Here is a 25,638-nt window from a genome sequence, read left to right as displayed (position 1 = left end):
ATAACATATATTTTCCCCTCATATTTCTACATGATGTAATGTTACTTTAATACCCCTCATTTGCTATCACTATTTGCTGCGATGACCCATTTCCCCGGGATCCGTTACAATATGCAATGTCATCTTCTGGCAAACGTTTTGAAATTTTATTTTGAATACCAAACATCTTGGTTTCCGTTGCGTCAGCTGCGGTTGTGCTACTTTACGCAACTCTTCGCGAGTTCCTGATCAGCTGACTAACGAGTGAAAAACACTTCCGTTGTGGTTTCCCAGGGATCTACTGTAAGTTACAGCGTTTAGTAAAGCGCAAAATAACCGGAGGCAAATCAGTCACACTAGCAGTTGTTAAAACTGACAGAAAGCTTTACTGTGGAGTTGGAGTATTGTGTCACATCAGTTGCGTTTTTTTGTTTGTTGTTGTTGTTGTTGTTGTTTTCAAAAAACAAACAAAAAAAAAAAAAAAAAAAAAAACAGTTCTGACCAAATATGTATCTGTAAAATAACTATGCTTTTTCTGGGATCACAGACAGAAGCAATAAACAGCAGATAATGACGCTTTATTCTCACCACGGATCAGGGTTTTTATTGTTAACTAAGGCTGAAGTAAAAACTGTAAGTAGGTGAGAAAAAAATGAAATAAAAACTACACTTTGGAAAAAACGAAAACTAACTAAACGATGTGTGACAAACACCCCCATATACTACTACTACTAGTAGTACTGCTGCTACTACTACTGCTACCTTTACTACTATTAATAACAATAATAATGCTGAAACTTAAAAAAAAAAAAAAAAAAAAAAAAGAAGCTAAAACTGAACCTTTTTAAATAATAAAAACTGAACTGAAACACGAACCGAAACAGACACACTCTGGAAACTAAACTCAATTGAAAACAAAAAAATAAAACCCAAATAAGAATTAACAAAAAACGATGAAAAAAAAATCACAACATATGCGCAACATATAATCATATTTACATTCGGTTCGGGGCTGAATGCTTCGTATTCGTAGTTATAATGTTTAGCAGACAACTTTGCGTATATCGATAAGAGTGAACTGGGTTCTTTCCGTCCCCCCTGTTTTCATCGACTTCTGATCGATTGGTAGGGTCTGACACACACACACACTCTGCGTAAGAAGCGCTGCTCAGCTCGACAGGTTAGCTAGCAGCGGCTGCGTTTCAGAGGTAAGTGAAACAACTAGGTGCCACTAACACTCCTGAAGTTCAGTGTGTGGAGGACAGTGTGTGTTAAAACACGTGGAGGCTCGCAGATCCACTCTGTCTGATTCTGTGGAGTAGATCTCCTCAGAAACATCACCACGTGGGTGAGCAGGATCCACTGAGCAGGGGCTAGGTGTGCTCGATATTTGTTGTTTGGTAGCCGGGTGGGCGGGTTTAGCCGCTTATTCAGTTGATTCATTGGTTACAAGTAGGTAACTCCGTCCACCCAAGCTACATCGGACGGATAAACAAACGCTTTTGCGGTGTGTGCGCTAGTTTGCTGTCAACATTGGACGCGACAGTCGTGTGAAAAGAAGCAAACCATTTAATATTTAATATTTACCACACAAATAACATAATAAAACTAAATCCTGGTAGGGGAATATTCCAGAAATATTGCAGTGATACGTACTAGTATAAGTTAAAGCTTGATACTGCTCAACCCAGTCTGAATACCCCAGAACAACCCCAAGCCTCCATAAGAGTATTATGGTATTACCACGCATGGCTAACTACAACTAGCATTGTGCAATGTATGATATTGGCCTTAAAAACCACTACTGTGCACAACACGCACAATATTTTCCAGTATTACAGCAATATTACATAGGAGATAAAATACATATGAAGGCTATTATAAAGTCACTACTGACTGCCATAGACCCACTGTCAGAAATCAAAAGTACTTTATTGATACTTAAGGGGAACTTGGGTCAGTTGCAGTTGCTCAGATTCTCAAGAGAAGAATTAAATTATATATAGAAAAAATAGAAAAATAAATAAGAAATATAAAAGTAGGTGTGTTAGAAAGTTGTTAAAAAAAAAAAAAAGTGTCCCTTATGTATAAATATGTGTATTAATCCTACTAAATATTAAAATAATAAATACAGAAATAAGAAACTGATTAATGCAAAAAGTAAACTTATGTACAGCATATATACACAAGGATATTGTGAAGTCCTGCAGGTATAAAATAATGCACAGGTAAATAAACAGTTTAAATAATGTACAGTTATTCAGGGTATAGAGTCCTAAATGAGGAATGTGGGAGTACTAGTGTGCTTTTTTTTCCATTAACAGTATCACCAGTGAAGGCCTAACCCTGTGTGTTTTGTTGACACTAAATACAAGTTGCTCTGTGTTTGTTGTAGGATTCAGCGCAGCCTTGAGGCTCCCGGCCATGGGGTTGACCAAGCAGTACCTGCGCTACGTTGCCAGTGCAGTGTTTGGAGTGATCGGCAGCCAGAAAGCCAACATCGCATTTGTGACCCTCCGAGGTGGGGAGAAGGGGCGATATGTTGCCGTGGCTGCGTGCGAACACGTCTTCATCTGGGACGTGCGCAAAGCAGAGAAGGTGAGATGGCGTTGGTTGGTCTAACACTGAGTGGACCTTAATCGCAGCGGCCATTTTGACATTAATAGCAGGGTAAACACAGGCGTTACATGTTAATGAAGGTTCAGTCCTAAAGGGTCAGTTATGAAATTTTACCATGATTTAATATGGCAAGAAAACTATGGTAACTATGTTTTTTGGCAGCTATGGTTTATCCAGTGTTTTTCTATGGTGTTACTACTCTATGGTGTTACTCCTAATTAATCGTAGTTATCACCGTAGTTAAACCTTAACAGACACAGTACTACTATGGTTAGGAGAGTTAGCAGAAAGTGCCATAGAAAAAACATTCTTGTATCATGAATATAAGTATTGTGGTCATATTAAGTACTATAATAAAATTATGGTTAAAAATCTACATAAAAACCATAGGAAACCATAGCCCTAACCCTAACCTGAATTTTGGTGGCTGTACCCCTAAAAGCATCCAAAGCTTGTCCTTTTCCAGCATATTGATACTCACTCTATAGGTGAGTGCGTAGTCATTTAAACAGTTGCCATAACACTTCAAAGGAATTTTTGACATTCGATGCTGGTAATTAGTGAGACGAAGTCCTACTATCACTTCTTTGGTCTGACCAACCTCTTTGTCCTGTGGAAACTTTGTGATGCAGACATTTGATAACACGGGTGATAATCTGTATTTTACATAAGGGATGCTGGGCCGGCTAACAAATTTTTCCTTGTGTTGTGACCAATCATTACATATTTTGAGGTATCCTGATGTTTTGAGGTATCCACTGAAGATCACGTCAAGATCCCTCTTTCTGCCTCTTTGTCCAGGTCCTGATCCTACAGGGCAACAAACACGAGGTGACCTTCCTCTGCCCCTCCCCTGACGGCATCCACATCGCCGTGGGTTACGAGGACGGTGCTGTGCGGATCTTCAGCCTGCTGAACGGCGAGAGCAACGTCTCCTTCAGTGGCCACAAGTCAGCTGTCACCGTCATTCACTACGACACATTAGGCGCCCGGCTTGTCACAGGGTCCAAGGTAGGTCAGCAGGGGTGTCCTCGGGTTTCATAGAGAATTATACGGCTTTTGTGACAACTATGACAGAGACAATACAGGAAACTCTCTATCAATAGACATTTTTTATTCATCTCACTATATACATCGTCATATCACACAGTCCAACATGTAAAATGTTTCTACTGCCTGTAAATAGGGTTTGAACAGTATGTTTTTCTTTTGTTTTTATGTTTTTTTTTTTTTTTTGAGGCCCAAATCAATATCCAGTATCTCCCCATCCATAGTGGCTGATACTGATTACAATACCAGTATGAATTTTGCCAAGAATCATTATACAAATGTAGATGCACAATAGGTTCAGCTCTTCAGACAGGCGCATTGTCAGTAAAAACACTTTTAGACTGATACTGATATTGCTTTTTAAATCTGATATCAGTAAATACTGATAGGCTGCTGAAATATTGTCGCAGCGGTTCCTGGAAGAGAAGCTTAGGCCATACAATCAATAGAGGGTTTCACATGGTCGAGGGAGGTTCCCAGAGGGCTACAAAACAACCTGTGGGGGCAAAGATAAAGACTTTTTTTGGAACCTATTTCAGGAATTCATGCAAATGTGCAAAAAACAGAGTTTGTGCATCCCAGACAGAACTTCCTCTGAGGTGCAGGGTGAAATGGAAACAACAGAAAAAGGGAAGCACACGTCTAAAATAATGAGAAATGCCCATAACAAGTTACCAGAGCCAAAATAAGGTCTCAATATCACCTCTTTAGTCTGAACAGCGGCCAGAAAAACTCACACAAACAGTACCCTATTCGTCATAGCACTTGTTGATTGGTGTGTCTCTTCCTCCCCTGTAAGGACACAGATGTGATCGTCTGGGACATCATCAACGAGTGTGGCCTGTACAGGCTGAAAGGCCATAAAGACGTCATCACACAGGCCCTGTTCCTCACAGACAAGAACCTTCTGGTTACAAGGTAAATACTCCTACATTATGTTCCAAGTCTGTGGTTTCACCTGATGCCTTGGTGCCTGGTTTGAGGACAATGTCTTGTGCTATTTTTAGGACTAGATACAAAAAGCAACGTAATAATGGATCAGCGGGTATCCAATGTGAGGGCATTCTGGTGATTGAGTTAAAAACGTCATACACTGGGGCTCTCTGGTAGCTCACCTGGTGCAGTGTGTATCTGGCCTGGGCCCTTTGCCGCATGCCTTCCCTTCTCTCTCCCCTGCCTTTCCTATCTCTTTCCATTATCACTATTGAATAAAGCCGAAATGCCTAAATAAGTAAATAAATAGAAGAAGGTTGTAGATTATTTAATTCCCCTTTAAACAATGGGAGTTTGTGTCCAAAACCTACCGTTATGTTCGCTGTTTCTGTCCCTCCCAGTAACCATTGGGGTTATTTTATGTAGGAGAAAATGGTGACAATAAAAGCAGCCAATATTGAAGATACAGTGCCAGCAGCAATATAGAGTAACAATATCCATAAAGAGAAATGAAGGATTTATTTGACCGTAGTCTCGACACCATCATTCAGCTCCAATCAAATCTCGGCTTGTCTACACGTACGTCTCTGCGTAGACTCCCATTCTAATTTTGCAGTAGTTGCTTATATGTTTAAATGGAAGGTTTCATGTGTTTGAAATGTGTACATTTGCAATGCAATACAGTCTTATATGTGAACTTTTACTCATATTAAAAGCAGCCTAATAAAATTAAAACCACTTTTCAAAACTACACAAAACATAACAATACTCCATATTAAAGAAAGTATTAATCACAATATACCACTATGCAATATTTTTTTTTTCTGTTTGTGCTACTGCTGTCCAGCTCCAAGGACAGCTTTGTGAAGTGGTGGGACCTGGACACACAGCACTGCTTCAAGACCATGGTGGGCCATCGCAGCGAGGTGAGCACATCCCCCTCTGCTCTGGGAAACGGCTTGACTGATTGATTGATTGGCTCTTAATCATTTAAATGTACAAGAGTGAGCCCAAGCAAAGACGTCCCCTCATGCATGCATCAATAAAATGATCAAGGATAGCACGATAGAAGCTAAAACACTTATTTTCACTGTGGTCCTCACAATCAGTGCTGGGACAGTGTTATTATAATAGCTTGGCAGAAACAGGGGTACATCAAGTGTTTTAACCTGTGTTGAGTCTTTTTTCTGACTTGACAAGGGTTGGAGAACTAAAACGTTCTCCCTGCCAGTGATCATTTTGCCCACAAAATAACTGAATGTACTCTGTTTCCCAGAAATATGTCACCCCATCTGTTTCTGCTATTTTTTTTTTTTTTGTCAGTAATGTGCCATGTGAAATGTTCAACTAAGAGATGAGACGATTTAGGCTAGTAGAGGGAGATTATGGTGGCCAGCAGGGACAAAATTTAACAACAGTCAAACACCAGTGACTGTATATATCACGGGCATTCAAGTGTTTTCATCACAGGAAGTCATGAGCCAGTGAGTGAATGGGGGAAAAAAAAAAAAAAAAAAAAACAACATGAGCGTTCTTTAAAATATTCAAATGACACATACATTGATTCTCACTCCTGTCTCAGTGGTAATTAGGAGTGCTGACCATGAGTTGGTACATATGAGCGTTGTAGCTGGATGATGTTTACATGCATTGACCCAGGTTAGAACAACCAGCGTAGCTACTCTGACATTAAACCGGTCACTGTGACATGGAAACATTGTATGCCTTTCATGTTCGGTTTTCATTTTCTCCCTTTCTCAAAATCACTTGAAGTGCAGGAATCATCATTTCTTTCCCGTGTTAGAAGATACCCAGTTGTTTTCCTGGCAGATGATTTTTTTTTCCTGTGGACAGGAATATTCTGGCACTGTTTTATTCATATCAACAGGAATACTCAACCACAGGGTATCAAAGGTTGATGTAAACAGCTTGGCCTGAATCTGACCTCATCTTACTCCTGCTAATCCATGTAAACATAGCCGGGCTTGTCAGAGAGCGTCAGTCAGTGTGAAACATGCCCTGAAACAGTTCTTTCAAATGAAGGTTTTGTGGTGTTTTTATTCTTTTCCAGCTCTACTGCAACTGACTGCCTTTTGCTTAGAAAGGCCATTTGATTGCGTTAAGTCTATCGTTGATGTGGGACGGGGGAGGCCAGATTGATTCCTTTGATTGAATGGAAACTGATGATTAGATCACTTTAGCAATCTGACAGCTGTTTGTGTGGTGTTGGCAGTATCCTGCAAAACCTTGAATGTTGGGGAGGAAAACCTAATAGTATTCACAAACTTAGAAAAACAAACAGTTTTTTCACCCTGTCGAGGTTCAAGATTTTTTTTTCCAGTGCTGCAGTGAGTTTTCATCACTTTAACCTTGTCACAGGGTTGATAGATTTCTGCCCATGCAGGACAACACAAGGTGCTGGAGAACAAAACAAACAGAATAAATGAGGTGCTGAATATTGACAGTAAAATATAACACATAGGCACATGAAAGCACTGACTGTGTGTGTGTGTGTGTGTGTGTGTGTGTGTATGCAATCTCTAGTGTGTGTTTATGTGGGTGTCAAGTGTTAGGCACAATGCTGCAGAAGTATAATAAATGAGATGCAAGACATTATCAGTGTTTATGGGTCCTTACATGACCCTGTGTATTGTGTGTGTGTGTGTGTGTTGTGTTTGTTGGCTTGACATGAGGTATTCAGAAACAGAAATAGAAAAAGTGAATGTGTGAGACATTGCCAGTGTTTACAAGTATCAACATGGCAGTGTTTGTGTATGTGTGTGTGTTTTAGGTGTGGGGCATGGTGCTGCTGAATGAGGAGAGCAGGTTGCTGACAGGCTCAGCAGACAGTGAGCTACGGGCCTGGGACATCAGCTACCTGCAGGAGGTGAGGATAAACACCACTTTGTCACTTTTTTATGTTAACAGGCTTAAAATCCAAAACTTTCTTTTAATTCATTCATGGGAGCCATGGGAGTCCCACCAGAAGTTACATGCTCCCATGGTCACAGTAGCACACAAACCCCTCCACCACGATAAGGTTGAGAAAATCCAAAACCATTTCATGTAAAGTGCAGTATGTCCGTTATACATTTACAAACTTTTACACTTTATAAACGCTTTTTGTGTGGTAGCTCTTTCCTGGGAAAAATCCTTTGGTATACAGGAAGTGAGGTGTTAACTATTCCGGGTTTTGTTTGCAGTAAATAGAAGAACAGCCAAAAGAGTGCCATGTGGAGAAACTCAAACTCAAATGCATGTGTTGTAAAAACACAACCATCTCCGAACCAAAACTAGAATGAACATCAGCATTCCTTTTCAGAAATTAGAAATCTCCTACAAAAGTCTCTGAAATTGAAGTTGAGCCCCTTGAACTCTTCAGATCTCTCTTAAAGGACCACACCAGTGATTTCAAATGTCTGTCACTCAATTTCAAGTCATCAAAACACAACAGTGCTGCTGCTTTAGGAAAACTAATGTGGACGACTTCATTACCGTGATGGAATACTGATGGGGAAAAAAGTTTGGAGTCTCTGAAAGTTCATTTCATATCATAGCGGAATGAATGGAAACCAATGGCTGGATGAAAACAAGGGAAAATTATATCAGAGTTTAGTGTGATATCATTTTTCTTGCCATTATTTCTAGATTACCACAAATGTGAAGTATATACATTTTGTAGATATTGAGATAAACATTCAAAAATCACTGGTATGATCCTTTAAGTAGCTTCAAAGTTAGAAAACCTTTTTTTTTTTTTGGTGTATTGTATGACAGTGTCACATACATACTCTGTATCTACTGATTGAAGCTTAAACTGAGAATGAAAATGTTCAAACCCAAGCCCACTAGCTGCAGCATGACAAATAGAAAATATTTAGATGTCTTATGCATCATTTTATTCACATTTCCCTTTAATTCAGCAGGACATATTTAGGATCTGAAAACCTTGGCATCTCCACTAGAATGTAAAATAAAGTTCTGTGGGTTTGAACAAAACGTGGCCGTGCAGCACGCATTTGGAATGATAAACCCACAGATTGGACTGACACAGTTGAAGAGGTTACAACAGCACATTGTGCAGTAATCATTTCGTGCTACAGGGCAGTTAAAATCTTTATTTATTACCACTAAACAAAGACAAGACACAGTATGATGGTGTAATTTTATGTACCTACATACTAGCACAATAAATCAGTAGCCCTAACCTGATACACAGTTGGGATTTTGCTGCCTCAGTTGTTGTTTAGCTCCATCTGTCTGCTTGTGTCCTGTTCAGGAAAAAGCAGAGGGCGAGCCCAAGCAGAAGAAGGGGAAAACTCTGCTGGATGATGATGATGATGGTGGAGACCATGAGGAAGGCTTGGATGAGAGTCCTGAAGACGTAAGAGACCAGTCACTCATCGTTAGCTTCATTTATGCCTTCAGTTTGTGACAGAATACGGGGGGGAAAGATGAGGAGCAGCAGGATGTGGTTCATGAAATGTTTTTCAGCCCAAAATCAGTCTTGGTCAAGTGAAGTATTGCATCTGAGAGGGATAGATAATGTTCTTCTGGCTTATTGAGGTTTTGGCAATGGCGAAAGAAAACCTGAATCATGAAAATGAGCATGCAGTGACTTCTTATGGTTCATACTTCACCTCTGAACGGAGGCTTTTTATTGCTCGAACAACAGGCACAGAAGGACAACGCCAAAAGTTAAACTATCTCTCAGTGAAGGTAGTTGCACAGCTCTCTGTTGGATTGTGATTTATTTTGAAGTGTTGCGTCACATTTTCAGCCCTTCAGCGATAAATAGGGAGGTCTCTGTGCTCATTCTCCTCCAGAAGATACTTTCCAACAATGGGCAGTTCAGGTTGAACTCAAATAAATCTCTCGCTCTGCTTCGCCCTGGCTTCAAACTCTCTTTTCTGTGTCTTCCACTGTCTCTCAGAGGATCTTGAGTTGCAAGAAAGCCGGTTCCCTCCTCAGAGAGGCCAGAGACCGAGTCGTCTCTCTGACGACAGACGCCAGGGCCAGAGTGATCGCCTGCCACGTGAGTATCGAAGGATGCCGGGGATATTCTGGAATTCTCACAGGTGTATTCCAGACAGGAAAAGTCAAAGGGGGTGATGAATTTGTGTGGACGTTGGCAAATATCAGGAACTTTCATCTCACAGGAATATGCCAGAACATAGTACAGTATGTTCTCTAACTTTTTCATTCACCGTGGGAAAAAAAAAAAATCATTACATTGGATTCATTGCATTGGATTAGCTGGAGTGGAAGCCTGTTCACACCGCAGGAAAAACACATTAACAGATGGAAGGAATGGAGGATTCAAAATCATAGACTTGCACACGCACACACACATACACACACACACACACACACACACACACACACACATAATAAATGAAAAAAATAAATAAAAATAAAATAATAAATCATATCAAACTGTGCTTTGAGAAGGGACTTAAAAGATAAAAGTTGATAGTGAAATGAAATGGCCAGCCAGATTCTCAGGCAGGACGTCCCAGGTTACCTTTGGATGACGGTGGAGATTTTTATTTATTTTTATTTAGACCTTTATTTTACCAGGCAAGAATTGCTTGAGATAAAAAAAAGTCTCTTTTACGAGCAAGGCCTGGCCAAGAAGGCAGCAAGTAGAAATTTAGTTGTGGACTTTTAAATCACAGCCATGGCATTAACCCTGGATCCCAGTCAGTCTCCGCACTCGGGGTTTGTAAAGCCTTTTTTTAACAGCCAGGAATTGGAATCCTCAGTGTAATCAATATTCATGGTGATCCTCTACGTCTCTAAAATTGATTGTGTAATATTTTATATCATATATTACCCATATTTATATCCTTTCCTTCCACCCCTCAGGGCAGTGATTCAGTGCTGGAGCTCTTCACGGTGCTGTCAGAGCAGGAAGTGCAGAGGAAAATGGTGAAGAAGCTGAAGAAAGCCAAAAAGAAGGCGGCCAAGTAAGTACAGGACAAAGGCTTTTCAGTGTTCATCTGCAAGGTTTTCATTTATTTATATAATATAGGGCTTGGAAGCTAAGGGACAAATTTGGTATTTTTCAGCCTAGGCTGTATTAAAATATTGATTCCTATCATTTATAATTGCACACAGCTCAACCTCAGCACTGGCTTTAATGATGAGAAGCTCACCGCGCTGCTGCAGCGTCTCACTTGCCTTCAACACAGTCCAGCAGGGGACTCGTTTTCAACCATTTTGAAAGGAACAATTGTACAATTCGAAATGCATGGAGACGACATTTGTAATGTTATGTTGAAAATACCAAACTAATATAGACCCCTTTGAAATTTTTAACTTTTTTTTTTTTTAAATAAAAAAGTTAAAAAACAAAAACAAAAACAAAAACACGTTTTCTCAAATTTATGTGAAAATTTCCAGTAATTGTCTTGTAGTTTTTAAAATATATTTTAAAAATAATATTCTGGTCATTTTACGTAATTTTCTTGTATTTTTTTTCTTAATTTTTGGTAATTTTCTGGTCAATGTATTGTCATTTCTTCACCTATTGAGTCACTCTTATGGTAATGTTGTAATTTTTATTTTTTGTTTTACATTTGTTTAGGTCATTTGTGCTCATGTTTTGAAAGAAATTAAGTGAATTCTTCATGTTTCAAAGGGTTAAAAGAAAAGCTTTTCTATACTACTACTATTACTACTGCAGTTTTCGTATGATTAGTAGTGTTACAAAATGTTGTTTTAGTTTTAGTGCTATGATTCTTCTCTGATTGTCCCGACCAGTCTCTGTTCATTGTCAGTTCTTGATGAAGTTGCATGTTGAAGCTTGTGGTGTGACTGCCCCCTGCTGCAGGGCTCAGGACGGTGCAGGCGAGGAGGCAGCGGAGCCTGTGGTGGAGAAGCAGCTGAAAGATGAGATCCTCAGACTGACCAACATTAAAGCCTCAGCCAAGATCAGGTCAGTCAGCACAAGAGGAGACAAAAAACCCAACAGCAGCCCAAGACTGTGACCACAGGGCTGCTGGTTTGAAACCCATAGCAGCAAAACAAGCAAAAACACAAATTTAGGCAGTCACACACACACACACACACACACACACACACACAAACATTCAATGAGCCTAATCTAACAAGCAAACCTGCACGACAGCAGTATTGCACACAAACCACCTTATTCAAAGACACACACCCTAACCTAAGTCACCACATGCGCCCTCTGTCCATGTCAGATGGGTGGACTGCCTGTCGTGTGCGGGCGGCGAGCTAAAGGTGGCGCTGCTGCTGCAGAACAACACCGTCGAGACGTACAGCCTGAAGACGTCAGACAAGACCCCCGCAGCCAATAAGACGGCTCGCCTCACCCTGGGCGGTCACCGCACCGACGCCCGCACGCTGGCCTTCAGCTCCGACAACCTGGCCATCCTGTCCGCCTCTGGAGACACGGTCAAAGTGTGGAACAGGTGAGACTGGCAGGGAACATGTCTTTTTTTGGCCCAGGAGCCAGATCACCACTGAATGGGATACCAGTACATAATGTTAAATAAACTGGATTACCTGATTTTTCATTGTGACTTCATACACTGAACTAGACACTTTAAAGGACCACAACAGTGATTCTGTATGTTTAGTGTAATATCTACAAATTGTATAAAATTCATTTTTCTGCTGAACTTTTCCCAAAGCAAGCAGTCATATTTTAGAATTCTGATATCATTTCTCCCCCTTTTTCTCTAGCCATTGGTTTATGAAATTTCAGAGACTTCCAACTTTCTTCACACCAGTATTCCATCACTGTAATAAAGTTGTCCACAATAGTTTTCCTAAAAGCAGAAATTGGCCGGAGAAACGTTTGCTTACACAGCCAACCATTCTGTGGTTTATTAATGGCAATGATTTTGTTCGCCACAGTAGCAGAACATTATAAGGTGGTGTCAACCAAAAATTTAGATTTGAAAATTGAGGGATTTTGGCGTGAAATCTGTAGTACGCCCCACATGATTTGCACGATTTGGGTTTGTTGCAATGTAAAATGAAGTAACTTGCCCAACACGTTTAAAATCTTATTTTATTGTTTCATAGTCTTACATACTGTTTCAGAAGGTTTGCCATATCAAATTGTATTCAGAATTGCGCAAATAACAAACAAACAATTTCTAATCACAGAATTTAGAAATATTGAAGCAATTAAATTCATCACTTAGAAAAAGACTCTTGTAGTTCAGAATAATCAGCAAGTTGGTGTACGATGGAAACAGGGGAGTAAAATAAATTTGTTCCCAAATCATCAAGATGAATAATAGTAATAATCAGTTTAACAATAATTGTGCAGCTGTATTTTTCACTGCTCTGCTATTCAAGTTAGAAATCAGCTCTTTTCCTCAGATTTAGGTCAGCTGATTTTTTTTCCCCTCATTTGTTTTAGAGGTGAAATTGGCTTGAAATCGTCTTTGAAATGTGACATTAAGAGGTTTAAATCTACAAGGTGAAACTTGCCAGCAGCCTCCAGAGGGAATGGCATACCTGTTTTAAATGTAAATGATGAGAAGCTCAATATCCCTGTAGGTTTTAGGGAAACAGAACAGGGCTTTACCTCTAGGTACATTTGTAAGTAGCCCACTATTTATACTGTTTACATTGTTTACATTGTTTACACTGTTTACTATATAAACTATTTATAAAGTGCATCTTTTTAATTTTAGTTTTTTCACCATATACTGTTTTATCAGTTCTGTAACACACTCCTCTTTTTTACTCGATGTGTCGATGTTATTATTTTTCTCTTTCTATGAAGAATGTCAGTGCTCCGTCTCTGGGGTGAAATGCAGTGATCTGATTGGATGTCTAACTGCATGTCCCACCCCTTGTCATAGGTCAACTCTGCAGGTGATTCGCACCATGGCGTGTGAATACGCCCTCTGCTCCCTGTTTGTGCCTGGAGACAGACAGATCATCCTGGGAACAAAGGTATTTACACACACACACACGCACACACACACACACACACACACAACATACAATCATTTATGGGTGGGTAATAGTATTGAATTGAATTTGAATTTGAATTGAATTGAAGCCCAGTACTGATTTTTAGGACTTCTGATTTATTTTACACCGATGCTGTACCAATCTTTAAATTTGGCCATATTTCAGTGTGTTCAGTGTTTTATACTTCGCAGGGCAGAAAAACCCCTCAAACAGGATTCAGAGCCATCATGGGAAACTAAAACCCAGGCTGACAGTATTCATACATACTTATCTGCAATCTGATGATTAGATGCAGTTCACACTGACTACCAGTAGCACTGATCAGTCTTTTAACAAATATTTAATCAGTCAAACTGCATGATATCTGTGATATAAGAGGTGGACAACACTGACTGTCTGATGTACAATTCTTAATAAATTAGGATACCAACACTTAGTCTCTGCCAGACGGCCTGGCCTCCTTTTACAGCAGGGACTGATCAGAACTTTGCAGATGTCCCTAAAAGCAAAATTAGCTAAATTAATTAGAGTGTTGGGTTGTATGGTTCCCTGGTTGTGATATGAGTCCACATGGTGGTGAAATCTTCTCATTAGTTGCTCTGTGCTCCCCTGGGCTGCCAGTCCAGAATGCTGAATTTCTGTCTCTCCATCTGTCTCTTCTCTTCTAGCTCTCCATCTTACATCCAGATAAACATATAACCCAGCACTCTGCCAAAGTTTAATTTTGCTTTAACATAACCTTTTTTTCAGGGGTTGTGATTTAGGCTGACAAGACGTGTTTTTACATAAAAATCTTCCCTAGTGCAGCTTCTCTGTCACATAACACACATCTCCTTCCTCCATTGTCCTCCCTGTGTGTCTCCTGCTTGTCCTGACAGAGCGGGAAGCTGCAGCTCTTTGAGCTGGCCTCAGGAAGCCTCCTGGAGACAGTGGATGCCCATGTCGGAGCCCTGTGGTCCCTCTGCCTGGCCCCAGATCAGGTCTGCCTCCATGTCTGTCTGTCTGCATTACTCTGACTGCCTGTCTGCTGGTCCACTGGCACACCTGGCTCACCTGTTTTTTTTTTTTTGTTTGTTTTGTTTTGTTTTTTTGCACATTTCCATCAATCAGCTGTGGTGCCACACATTCCACATTAGACTATTGTTCTAAAAACTTGTTTTCCTGTGCACTCTCGTTTGAGTAGAGGGGCATTGTGACGGGAGGCGCAGACAAGACAGTGAAGTTCTGGGAGTTTGAGTTGATCAAGGCCGAGGAGACTGGCCAGAAGTAAGTCACCACCTGTTAATATTAAACCTGGCTCCATTCAGTAATAAACTATCTTTTTGGAACATACAGAATGTTGTCATATGAACCCTACACCTCGACTAAAGTAACTCAATCAGTGATTACCAAATTGGAATCCAGTGACCCCCAGTGGTCCTTCGAGAAGTTACAAAAAAAAGACATTCTTGACATGTATGTGTGTGTGTGTGTGTGTGTGTGTGTGTGTGTGTGTGTGTGAGACAGGAGGCTGACAGTAAAACACTCCCGCACGCTGCAGCTGGATGAAGACGTTCTGTGTGTGAAGTTTTCTCCAGACCACAGACTGCTGGCCGTCTCTCTGCTTGACTGCACTGTCAAGATTTTCTACACAGACACACTGAAGGTAGGCACACACACACACACACACACACACACACACACACACACACAGACACACACACACACACACACACACACACACACACACACACAGACACACACACATTAATACACCCTCATGCATGCAAACATACACAGTGTTAGACTGCCTTGATCTTCAATAGCATGTTGTACACTCTGGGTATTGCTTTGCAGATAATATCTTACAGTAAATGTCTGATGTTTTTAATATTTTTCTCTTCCTCTGTTTCAGTTCTTCCTGTCTCTGTATGGACACAAGCTGCCTGTACTTTGTCTGGACATCTCACATGTGAGTTCCACTCAATCTTAAAAAATGAAAACAATCCGCTTCTTTTAAATTGGAACAGTTCATACTAAAGGTGATACTACACATTGTCTTCAAAATCATTTATCATTATTAGTTTGAGAAGCCTTGAGTAACAAAAATACTTTGATGCACTTTAGCATCTTAAATCAGCATCTTTACCAATTTCAGCTACATTTTAAATTTTATATTAATGCTTATATGGCAATATTATATGATCAGTGACTGTGGTTACACAATTACACTTAATTAATACTGCATCACTTTGTAAGATGATGTATTTACGCGGTTCCTAAGATCAGCAAAGTATGGAAAGGTAGGACAAGGATTTTGAAATTTGCAGTGTTTTAAGTGTCTTACGTTTGGAAGACCATACCTCCAATCCATGGGGTCTGCTTTAGGGCCGATCAGTTCTTTATTAGTGGATTAATTATTTGATATAGAAGGGTTTAGTAGCAAATTCATATTAGAGTTTCACATCTGTTGATCCCTAAGAATCTCCTTTAAGAAATTGCTCAAGCCAAAATGAAAATCTTGCCTTTATCTGGAACCTTGATGAAGTTTGTGTGTCACTAAAACGCACAGTGGGTTTTGTTAGTGCAGCTTCATTTCAGCTTTCTCCAAAACATCTGGAGTGAATGGAGACAGTTTCTTTCCAGTTCCAACAAGAACAAAAACATGATCACATAATTACACCAAACAGCAAGTGTTCTGAGTCAAACGATTACATTGTGCATCCTCAAGCCCAGTCTGACTGAGCTCTGCCCTACAGTGAGATGCCTTCATGTTCCTGTCAGCTCGTACTATTTTCCAACAGTAGTAATTATTTCTAACAAATTACAGAGTATAGGACTGACCTTTTTCGCTGTATAGTTTAATTGGTGCATTAGACTTGTTGTATAATTTATTGGTTATTTATTTATTGGCTATTTTAAAACGGTGCCGCCTAGACTCTGCCTATACTGTGGTGCAATACATTGAGCGCCATCTTGGCATCTTGGGTATCATGTGAAATTATACCCAACGGCAGCATTTGAAGGCAACATCAACCTGCTACTGTAGTCACTGCTGGCTCAGTGCAGAACAAGGGCAGAAACTCTAGGAGATAATGAGGTAAATATTGGACTTTTGGACCTGCGGTGCAATTGTTTGGCTTGAGGACATTTGGACTCTGCCGCTTGAAGTAATTTTACAGTCATTTCTTGCCCTTTCTGGAAGCCTTACTCTGCTCCAGCTGTTTGGATAAGGCTGCTGCGGAGCTGTGCCAGCTTACATTTTCCGTGTTACAGAGAGTAGTCGATGACAAAATTTTCATTTTTGGGTTAACTATTACTTTTAAGATCGTTTTTGATACATTTGAAAGGGTATGCAAATTGTTTATTGCCTGTTGTAGTCTTGGGGCCCGCTCTTGGAACTGAGTTTGACTCAACTTTGGTGGTCTTGGCTTCAGTCCTGCATCACAGGTCTCTGAATTTGTCTTTCTCAAACCAGGACAGCACACTGATTGCCACGGGCTCTGCTGACAGAAACGTGAAGATCTGGGGTTTGGACTTCGGGGACTGTCACCGCTCCATGTTTGCTCACGACGACAGGTAACGCCCTACAGCACACATCCAACACATGGAGTGCTGGCTGCAGTCCACAGCCATGTGTTTATTGTCACAGAAACACTTTTTGTCCAATGTGTGGGAATGAAATAATTTTCTAGGCTGCTGAGTTTCCAGCTCTGACCTCATCCTCCTTTTAACTCGGACTGACCAGTGACTTCACACCAGCTGCCCTTTCATCTCACCGCTCATCTGTTCTCTCCTGGATCTCTCACTCTTTTTCTCTTTTTTTCTTCTCGTTCTTTTAGTTTCTCTTGTCTGTTTTTCTATTTGTCTTATACTTTGCCTCTTTCTTTTCCCTGATTGATTGATTGACTGATTTCTTTTGTGCTTTCTTGCTTTATTTCTTTCTCTTTGTTTCTTGCGTGCTGTTTTCTTGCCAGTTTGCCTCACTTTCTTTCTGTTTCTTTGTCTTTTGCTTTCTCTGTGTAACCCATCTGACTTCCTTCTCTCACTGTTTTTTCCTCTTCAGTGTCATGTTCCTCCAGTTTGTCCCCAAGACTCATCTGTTCTTCACAGCGGGGAAGGACAAAAAGATCAAACAGTGGGACGCCGACAAGTTTGAGCACATTCAGACACTAGAGGTGACTCTCTTTCTCTCACTTCATGATGTTAGAGGCGCAGTGCCTTGTTCATCTTCCGTGAAGTCAAGTCTAATGCTTTAACTACACTGAACAGGTAACATATGCGGACCATTGGCGGAGCAGATGTATCGTGGAATGTATATTTTTACTGGCTATACCTACAGCGAACGTACATCGGGCTGTGTGAATCATAGGACACAGCTCAGCACTGTGAAACTTTAACCTTTTCACTGAGTTTGTGTGATATAGCCAAGTTCACATTTACAGAATACAGTAGGCTGTGTAAGGGATAAACTGCCAGCTGGTACTGGCAAAATAAATGCAGACACGTTGATCACCACAAATGCCAACAGGAAGTTCAAAGCTAGAGTCATTTCTTGTGTACTGGAAGTTTAACTTTAAAAAACAAAAACACGTTTTTGTAAGTACCACGTATGCACCACTGTGGCACTGCTCTCACGCCTGTTGTAGCCGGTTTCATTGATTACAGTGAAGGCGTAGTGTTCCAGCTCCTGCTCTGCAAACGGTCCACATGATGTTACGTGGTCAGTGAAGCCGAGGAGTTAAACTATAGGTAGAGAATGTGTATGCTTGCTGGGAAGTCAGAGATCTTTGGGCTTTACTATGTGGTTGCTAGATTATTACTAGTGGTTGTTAGGATGTCACTAGGTGGTTGTTAGGGTGTTACTAGGTGAGTTCTAGTAGTAGTAGCTCTTAGAGTGTTACTAGGTGACTTTTTGTGGTTGTCAGGATGTTACAAGTGATTTCTAGAAAGGTTAGGTAAGTTGTAGTGGTTGTTAGGGTGTTACTAGGAGGTTGCTCGGTGAGTTTTAGTGATTGGTGAGATATTATTAGATTGTTGCTAGGCGATTGTTGGGGTGTTAATGGATGGTTGCTAGGTGAGTATGAGTGGTCATTAGGATGTTCACACATAATCTGTAGGTGAGTTGTAGTGGTTGTTAAGTTGTTACTTGGTGGTTGCTAAGTTTCTTCCAGTTGTGACCTTACATTGCAGGAATTCTTCCACAGTAGGCCCCTGAATTGTAACCTGGACAAGAGGTCCCCAGGCTGACGTTGGCTCTCCTCTCTGTTGTTAAAGGGTCACCATCGAGAAGTTTGGTGTCTGGCCATCAGCCCCAATGGAGACCACGTTGTCTCGTCGTCCCACGACAAGTCCCTGCGCCTATGGGAGAGGACAAGGGAGCCCATCATCCTGGAGGAAGAGAGGGAGATGGTAATGGAACAATTTACACAGGAAAATGAAAACTTCCACATCACTCCTAAATGCACATGCACACAAATCCTGTTACCACAATGTGCAGTTTAAATGGCACAGATACTGATGCAGTTTGTGGAAATTTTCCAACGTAAATGATCAGCCTTAAACTCTTGTCTTTTTTGGCTTAATGGTTTCTTAAAGTGATGGAGTTTCCAGTCTCCCCATTTAACTGCCTGATGTTAGATTATTTAATTTAGGTTAATTAAATTGAAAATTACCTCCAAAACAACAAAACTAACAAACTTTTGTTTGGTGTCTTTTCCAGGAGAGAGAGGCAGAGTTTGAGGAGAGCATGGCCAAAGGGGATGAGCCTGTGGTGAGTGTTTACGATTTTTTAAATTTTATGTCATTGAATTTATTTTGCAACACATACCTTGTTGACATCTTTTAGTTTTTCATCCGCTATTACCAAACAGGAGCGTGTCCTGTAATGCTAGTATACCAGAAGATGATGATGACTGTTGTGCTTGCAAGTCATAACCTGTGTAGTCAAGATTTATATATACTTGTTCCCTGGTTGACCAGGCTTGCTACTGGAAAACTGCAACTTTAAGCGCTTCAGTGGCAAATTTTGCTTTTACTTGTAATTCCTTGTGGTCATGCTTATATTTTGTTTTCTTTTGTCTAAACCATAGTGAAAAAGTTTGTTTAATTTTTGGCTTTGATTCATTTTGGCTCACGCTGCCCAAAACTATTAAACTAGGGCTTGCAATGGCTATCAGATGTCAGTGTCAGTCTCCTTTTAGCCATAAGCCCATGAGTTTTTGGGTCATTCGCTGTGCTTGGTTACTTGTTTACAGATTACTTTATCACTCATAATGAAGTGCACTAAATTTCCCTTGAGAGAGGATCGAGACTTGCATGTTTTGGCCTCTTGATGAAGTCAAGCTCAAATGGAATATCTCACCTGTAAGACTGGCTACCAAAACGCTGTACTGTAGTAGTACTGACTGAATTAGGATGACACTACTGAGTATGAAATTCTGTGTGAGAATTAACATCAAAAATTTGCCTACACTTCTATGTTTGTTGGAAATATTGCAACAGGCATAGTCGTCATCCACAGGAAGTGATCCATGTGAAGTTATTATTGAATTTACAACCTTTTTTGTAAATTTTGTACATATTTTGTACATATATTTTTAATTTGCACATATTCTACTTCATTTAAAGTAGTTTTTTATGTAATGAAAAGACTGGTAGAAAATAATAAGGTACCGAAAAAAGTACAGCTGTGGCAGTACTGCAGTCCAAGTACAGGTATTGTTACCGCTACTGGATAAATTTTAAGAGGTACCCAGGCCTATTCACCTGGCCACAGAACTGACCTGAGGGAATGAATTCTGCAGCTTGAATAAATCAATCTAAACTTGCTTGGTGTGCATGTGTCCCTAATACCAGTAAATGTAAGGCAGATGTACTTCCTGTTGTATGAGACTAGTAGTGGCATGTTGCAATCTGATGGTTGTTTGTCCAGGTCCCAGGAGAGACTCCAGGAGAGGCAGCACCAGCCGGCAAGAAGACCATCGAGACAGTCAAAGCCGTGAGTAGGCTTTTCCCCTTACAGGCAGATCCAGAACAAATAACATTTGCAAATAATAATCCTGCTTTTAGCACCGATTAGGTTCGGTTTACTACATTTTGACTGTTTAGAGAAAGGCTGCAAAATGTACTACTCTAACTTCAGAGACCTTGTTGTAATTATCTAAAATGTTCTGGCCCTGTTCATTGCCCTGTGCAGCAAGCCTCACCCATCAGGCACTCAAGCAAGTCAAAGCAAATAGGAAGAATTAAGTGAAAATGTTATTAGAATTAGGTTTTAACACAGAGTGAAAGTAAGGCATCATTGGGTTTGCATGTCCCTATTTGAACTTGTGATTCCTGTGCAGGCGGAGCGAATCATGGAAGCTCTGGAGCTTTACAGAGAAGAAGCCAGGAAAATGGAGGAGCATAAATATGCGTGTGAAAATGCAGGAAAACAGGTACAGGCATACCATATGCAATAATCACACTATTTACAGCTTTTGCAGGATCTCTACACTCTCACTTCACCCCAAGAATAAATGTTGGGAAATTGCTGCATTACAAGCTGCAGGATGTGGAGACTCTTGCTATGGTTATAACTGCACCAATAACACATGTGCAGGAACCCTCTGCTGTAATGTTATAATTTGTAATGTCACGTTTTTTTATCTGACCTGCTGGAATTTTATTTTCTTTGTTTTTCTTCTTTGTTTATATGGAAGTATTTTGTGACCTTTTTTTTTTTTATCATTTTTCCTTTCATTTTTTATCACCAACAACTAATGTTGTTTTGCAGTTACCTCCACCAAAACCCAATCCCATCCTTGTGGCCTTTGGAAACATTTCAGTAAGTAGAAAAGCGTGACAAACGAAATGCTTTCCTCACACCGCTTTTAATAACTGAGCGCTGATAATATCAGCAGTGAAAAGGAACAGGAAAAGAAAGCACTATTATAATTGGTTTGTTTTCAGCCTTATGTAACTCTGTTTTCTTTCCTCTTGTAGCCGTCCCGCTACGTTTTAGATGTCGTAAGGAAGGTCAGATCCAGGTGAGACATCATTCCAGGGTGTCAGTGTCACAGCGACATAGTTAAATAAATATTAAATGTGTAGATTTGGGGCAACACCAAGCCCAATAACTCAGCAGGTTATTCTGAATATGACAGAATCTGACATCTCGGTGCTGCTTTCCGTCTTGCTGGTGTTTTTGTCAGTGAGCTGGAGGTCTCGCTCCTCGTGTTGCCGTTCCCCTATGTCCCCGAGCTGCTGACGCTCTTCAACAGCTACATTCAGCAGGGCTTGGAGGTGGAGCTCGTCTGCCGCTGCCTCTTCTTTCTGCTCAGGTATGCGTGACTGAACGTGTGTGTGTGTGTGTGTGTGTCAGTAACATGCAGACCTTTTAGGAATACAGGCCTTGATGTTGTATTTCTCAGAAAAGAAAAGGTCAACTAGTGATGAGGGTGACTGAATTGTCATTTCTTATCTCAAAGGATCTTCATTTAAATCTGTTACTTCTCCATTCCTTTACAGAGCTGATAGAGCAAATGCAGATGAAAATCTTTGACTAAACTGTTGTAGATATCTCTGTGTACACACTTCAGTGTCTAGCCTAGCTGATGTTGTTGGGATCTTTCTTTCTAGGATCCATTTTGGCCAAATCTCCAGCAACCAGATGCTGCTGTCTGTCATAGATGAGCTGAGGACCAATACTATTGCAAAAGTTGGTGATATCAGGGTAAGTAACCACCAGAAACTGCCACTCAACTAGAAAGAAAGGCAGTCGACCTGGTTTGTACAGTAATTTCTTTCTTGCGCTGGTCAGCAAAGACTTCTTTGGGATTTGAAAGTCTGTCTATTTGAATAGACAGAGGACATCAGAGTTTGTTTATGAAAATGAGTTAGTTAACCCCTCATTTATCAGTCCAGTCTGTGATACTGAAAGATACCAAAAGGAAGAGAGACAAAAACAGTGTTGGTCAGTCCAGTTTTCTCTAGACAGAATTAAATGAAATACAAATTTATTGTCCACCAAGGTGGAAATTTTCCAGTTGCTCTCAATTCAGTCCTCGATGGATAACCTTGACCTGGATGAGAATCTTCCCAGACAAAGACAGATATGGCAAGAATTAAATGCACAGAAATAGAGTTTCATACCACACATACTACAATTATAACCCGAGGCTACTTAGGGCTGTAAGAAGTCATTGTCCAGTGTAGTTCTGTTGATAAAAGCAATCTCATTGGGTATGAAGGACTCTCCTGTTGCCTTTAGCATCCTATAGCATCTCTTAGAGGCCCACAGTTCAACTGAGGGGACCAGGTGTGTGTGAGTCATCTATTACAAAGGGCCGGACGACTGGTGTACAGGTCATTCAGCTAGCTCTGTGGTGTTCCTGTTATCTTACAGGCAGCACTGGGCACACGAGCTAGTGTGTTTTTGTTCTGTGACAGGGAGTTCATTCGCTGCTGATCAGGAGGCAGTTTGTATTTTATCACCTGCAGATGAACAAGTCACCATGTAAAAATACCATGTATTTTACATGAAAATCTTCCTTGGTGCAGTTTTAAATTACAGTGCACTATTCATTTAACTTGGGAGCCTTGAGGACCCTCTCACAGATTACCATCGCATATTAAGGGCCCTATCTTGCGCCAGACTCCCTAAACCCGCTATTTGTGGATTTAGGATTTAGGAAGAGGCGTTCCCCCGTAAAAGTTGCTATCTTGTGCACCTCCCGCTATCCGCAAAACACCTCCGCTACCCGCTATATTATGGATAGGCGTGTTTTGGGCGTTACGCCAGTTAAACCAATCAGTGTGCCAGGTGCCATTGCCTTTAAGGGCAGGATGCGCTATCCTAAATCCTAAATCCTAAACCCGCGATGGAGAGAGGGAGGTAGATTTTCTCAGGGCTTCTACTGAGGCTAAAGCAAGTTGGCTTTATATACATATTATATATTATATTATAGGCGAGTTAATTCGGGAGGTGGAGCCACATGTGTCCAAGTGGACGTGTCACAAGGTCGTACTGATTGAGTAAAATCCCCGGGTCACACCACACACACACACAAGAGGCAGAGGTGGAACTATGTGTAAACTAATTTATTGACAAGGTAGATTGGGCAAATAAAATATTAAAAATAAAAATATAGCACAGCTGCTGGCTTATGATAAAACAATAAAACGTGCTGGGGTAAGTGTCCAATTAAAACAGTCTTTCCTCTAAACAGTCTATATGAGTAATACACTCAGTCCATTCCGGCGGCGTCCCGGTATCAGTCCGACCGTGTGCGTGGCGAGGCTCCGTCGGGGCGCACATTGAAGCCGCCTGGACGCGCTCTCCTAAAGTGTGTGTGCAAGATAGCAACTTTAGGGATAGCGCATGAAACACGCCCACGGACACACCTCCAGGCGCAAATGACGGAGTCGGCATAAGGATAGCGGGTAGCGGGTGGTGCAAGATACCGTTTAGGGATAGCGGAAGCTCCTAAATCCGCAATTTGCGGGTAGCGGGTAGTGGCAGCGGATAGCGGGTGGCACAAGATAGAGCCCTAAGTATCACATTAATATTGTTTTCGTTAGTTATATCCTGTAATTGATAGATTTGATACCCATGCAGAGGAATGTCCTTAACTGCCATAGTACCTATCCTTTTAATTTCCTTAACATCTCCTCCTTGCCCACATCTCAGGACGTGCTGGGCTTCAACAGCGCCGGCCTCCAGTTCCTCCAGCGGGAAATTGAAAGCAAAGAGAATGTGATGTTCTTTGCAGAAGCTACAGGCCAGCTGGAGCAGAAGAAGAAGAAGAGGAGGAAGAGGGAGCGAGCCATCCTCACTATCGCTTGAATCAAGACGGACATTTTAGACTGTTATTTCCATAAATATCCACTTCCCGTCTTCCTTGTCCAGTTCCCTCCCCCTCTGTATTGCAGGGGTGGTCCAGGAGATTGATACTGTCGTTTTTTGTATGTGAACTGTTAAAAGATCCTGATAGGATGTAACAGCGTGTTATTCAATGACACGCTTCATTTCCCAAATAAAGTGAGTCCGACTTAGTCCCGCCCGTCCTTCAGCTTTTACAGGGGGCTTTCAAAACAAATAAATCTTCAGCCGCAGAGAGAGATGTAATGTATGTATACACAGCAGTTCCCTCTGCAGCCACGGGTCTCATATAAAATACAGTCATGTATGGTGAGACCCCAGAGCCTTAAATAGATATGTTCCATGTTGCGACCATCACCGGTCCCTCTGCAATCACCTCATGATCACCACACACGGAGGACGCTGGCTGGACAGGTATGATTTAAACCGGTTTCTCATGGGGCTTCCTGTACTGCAGGCCCAAAGGGAGCCATTGCGGCCTGGAGCCGGGCCAAAGCAGGCTTAAGATGGTTACAGTAGGTTAGAGAGGTGAGTGGGGGGGTCTGAAGCCTGTCAGAGACCACCTGAGTTCCAGACCACCAGGTCGTGTCCACACTGTCCCACAAAGCTACTGAGGCGACTGGGAGAGATTCAGTCTGCTCTGAAAAATCACCCCCCTGATCCCTGTTGGCTTCACCGCCGTCATCCAATACTAAAATCAGGGAGATTTGGCTTGACTTTACTGCCCTTGTAACTTTGCTTGAATTTACGGGCCCAAGGCCTTGGCGGATGGAGTAAATATATTTCACAGCAGGAGAGAAACGCCGGTGTCCCCGTGACTGCACTGTCTCAGCTTTCAGCGCCGTGTTTTGCTGACACGCGGGGACCGCTGACGTTTTCCAAACGCCCCAACCCTTAATCCTGTAACCGTCAGAAACGTTTCACACCCACATCAGACACTTCATTTTCCATGAGTGTGTTTATTTCCTGACCGTGGGGCGCTGTGAAATAATGAAACGGACCCCTTAAAATACCTCTCGCTTTCTGTTCACATTTTAATCTCAGGACAGACAAAAAACAAATTAACTCTGTATTTACAAGGTCATAAAAAAAAGGGGGCCAGCACCTCTTTATGGGGCTGGATTTGGTTTTGAAGCTGTAAATGTCACACCTACCGAAATTAAAAATTCTTCAGGAAAATCCCAGGCCAGGCTTTCACACACTCGCACAACGCTGACACTGCATTAGCACCCAACAGCGGTTTAGAT

The 25,638-nt window shown here is 41.2% G+C and overlaps 1 protein-coding gene across 1 annotated transcript; it reads left to right on the top strand.

Annotated features, from left to right (window-relative positions):
- The first annotated feature begins 1,086 nt into the window (after positions 1–1,086).
- On the top strand, positions 1,087–24,564 carry wdr3 (WD repeat domain 3). Its single transcript, XM_030081453.1, has 27 exons — positions 1,087–1,187; positions 2,375–2,577; positions 3,400–3,609; positions 4,448–4,566; positions 5,429–5,507; positions 7,373–7,468; positions 8,861–8,965; positions 9,515–9,616; positions 10,450–10,550; positions 11,417–11,521; positions 11,793–12,023; positions 13,434–13,527; positions 14,427–14,528; positions 14,732–14,814; positions 15,055–15,193; positions 15,443–15,499; positions 17,006–17,106; positions 17,594–17,705; positions 18,805–18,939; positions 19,250–19,300; positions 20,462–20,527; positions 20,874–20,966; positions 21,305–21,355; positions 21,514–21,557; positions 21,723–21,851; positions 22,150–22,243; positions 24,200–24,564. The coding sequence occupies exons 2-27, from the start codon at positions 2,404–2,406 to the stop codon at positions 24,353–24,355; spliced, it is 2,829 nt and encodes a 942-aa protein (XP_029937313.1). The 5' UTR covers positions 1,087–1,187; positions 2,375–2,403; the 3' UTR covers positions 24,356–24,564.
- Positions 24,565–25,638: the final 1,074 nt, after the last annotated feature.

This window comes from Myripristis murdjan, chromosome 21 (genome assembly GCF_902150065.1).
Source record: "Myripristis murdjan chromosome 21, fMyrMur1.1, whole genome shotgun sequence".
Classification (NCBI taxonomy): domain Eukaryota; kingdom Metazoa; phylum Chordata; class Actinopteri; order Holocentriformes; family Holocentridae; genus Myripristis; species Myripristis murdjan.
The sequence above is the reverse complement of the archived record's forward strand: the minus strand, read 5'-3'. Positions and strand labels throughout refer to the sequence as shown.

Bases quoted from the DNA above. Each gene is read 5' to 3' on its own strand.
- wdr3 (XM_030081453.1), top strand. From the start codon at position 2,404: ATGGGGTTGACCAAGCAGTACCTGCGCTACGTTGCCAGTGCAGTGTTT. The intron at 15,194-15,442 runs GTAGGCACACAC...CCTCTGTTTCAG, and splicing joins TCTACACAGACACACTGAAG to TTCTTCCTGTCTCTGTATGG. The intron at 22,244-24,199 runs GTAAGTAACCAC...CCCACATCTCAG, and splicing joins CAAAAGTTGGTGATATCAGG to GACGTGCTGGGCTTCAACAG.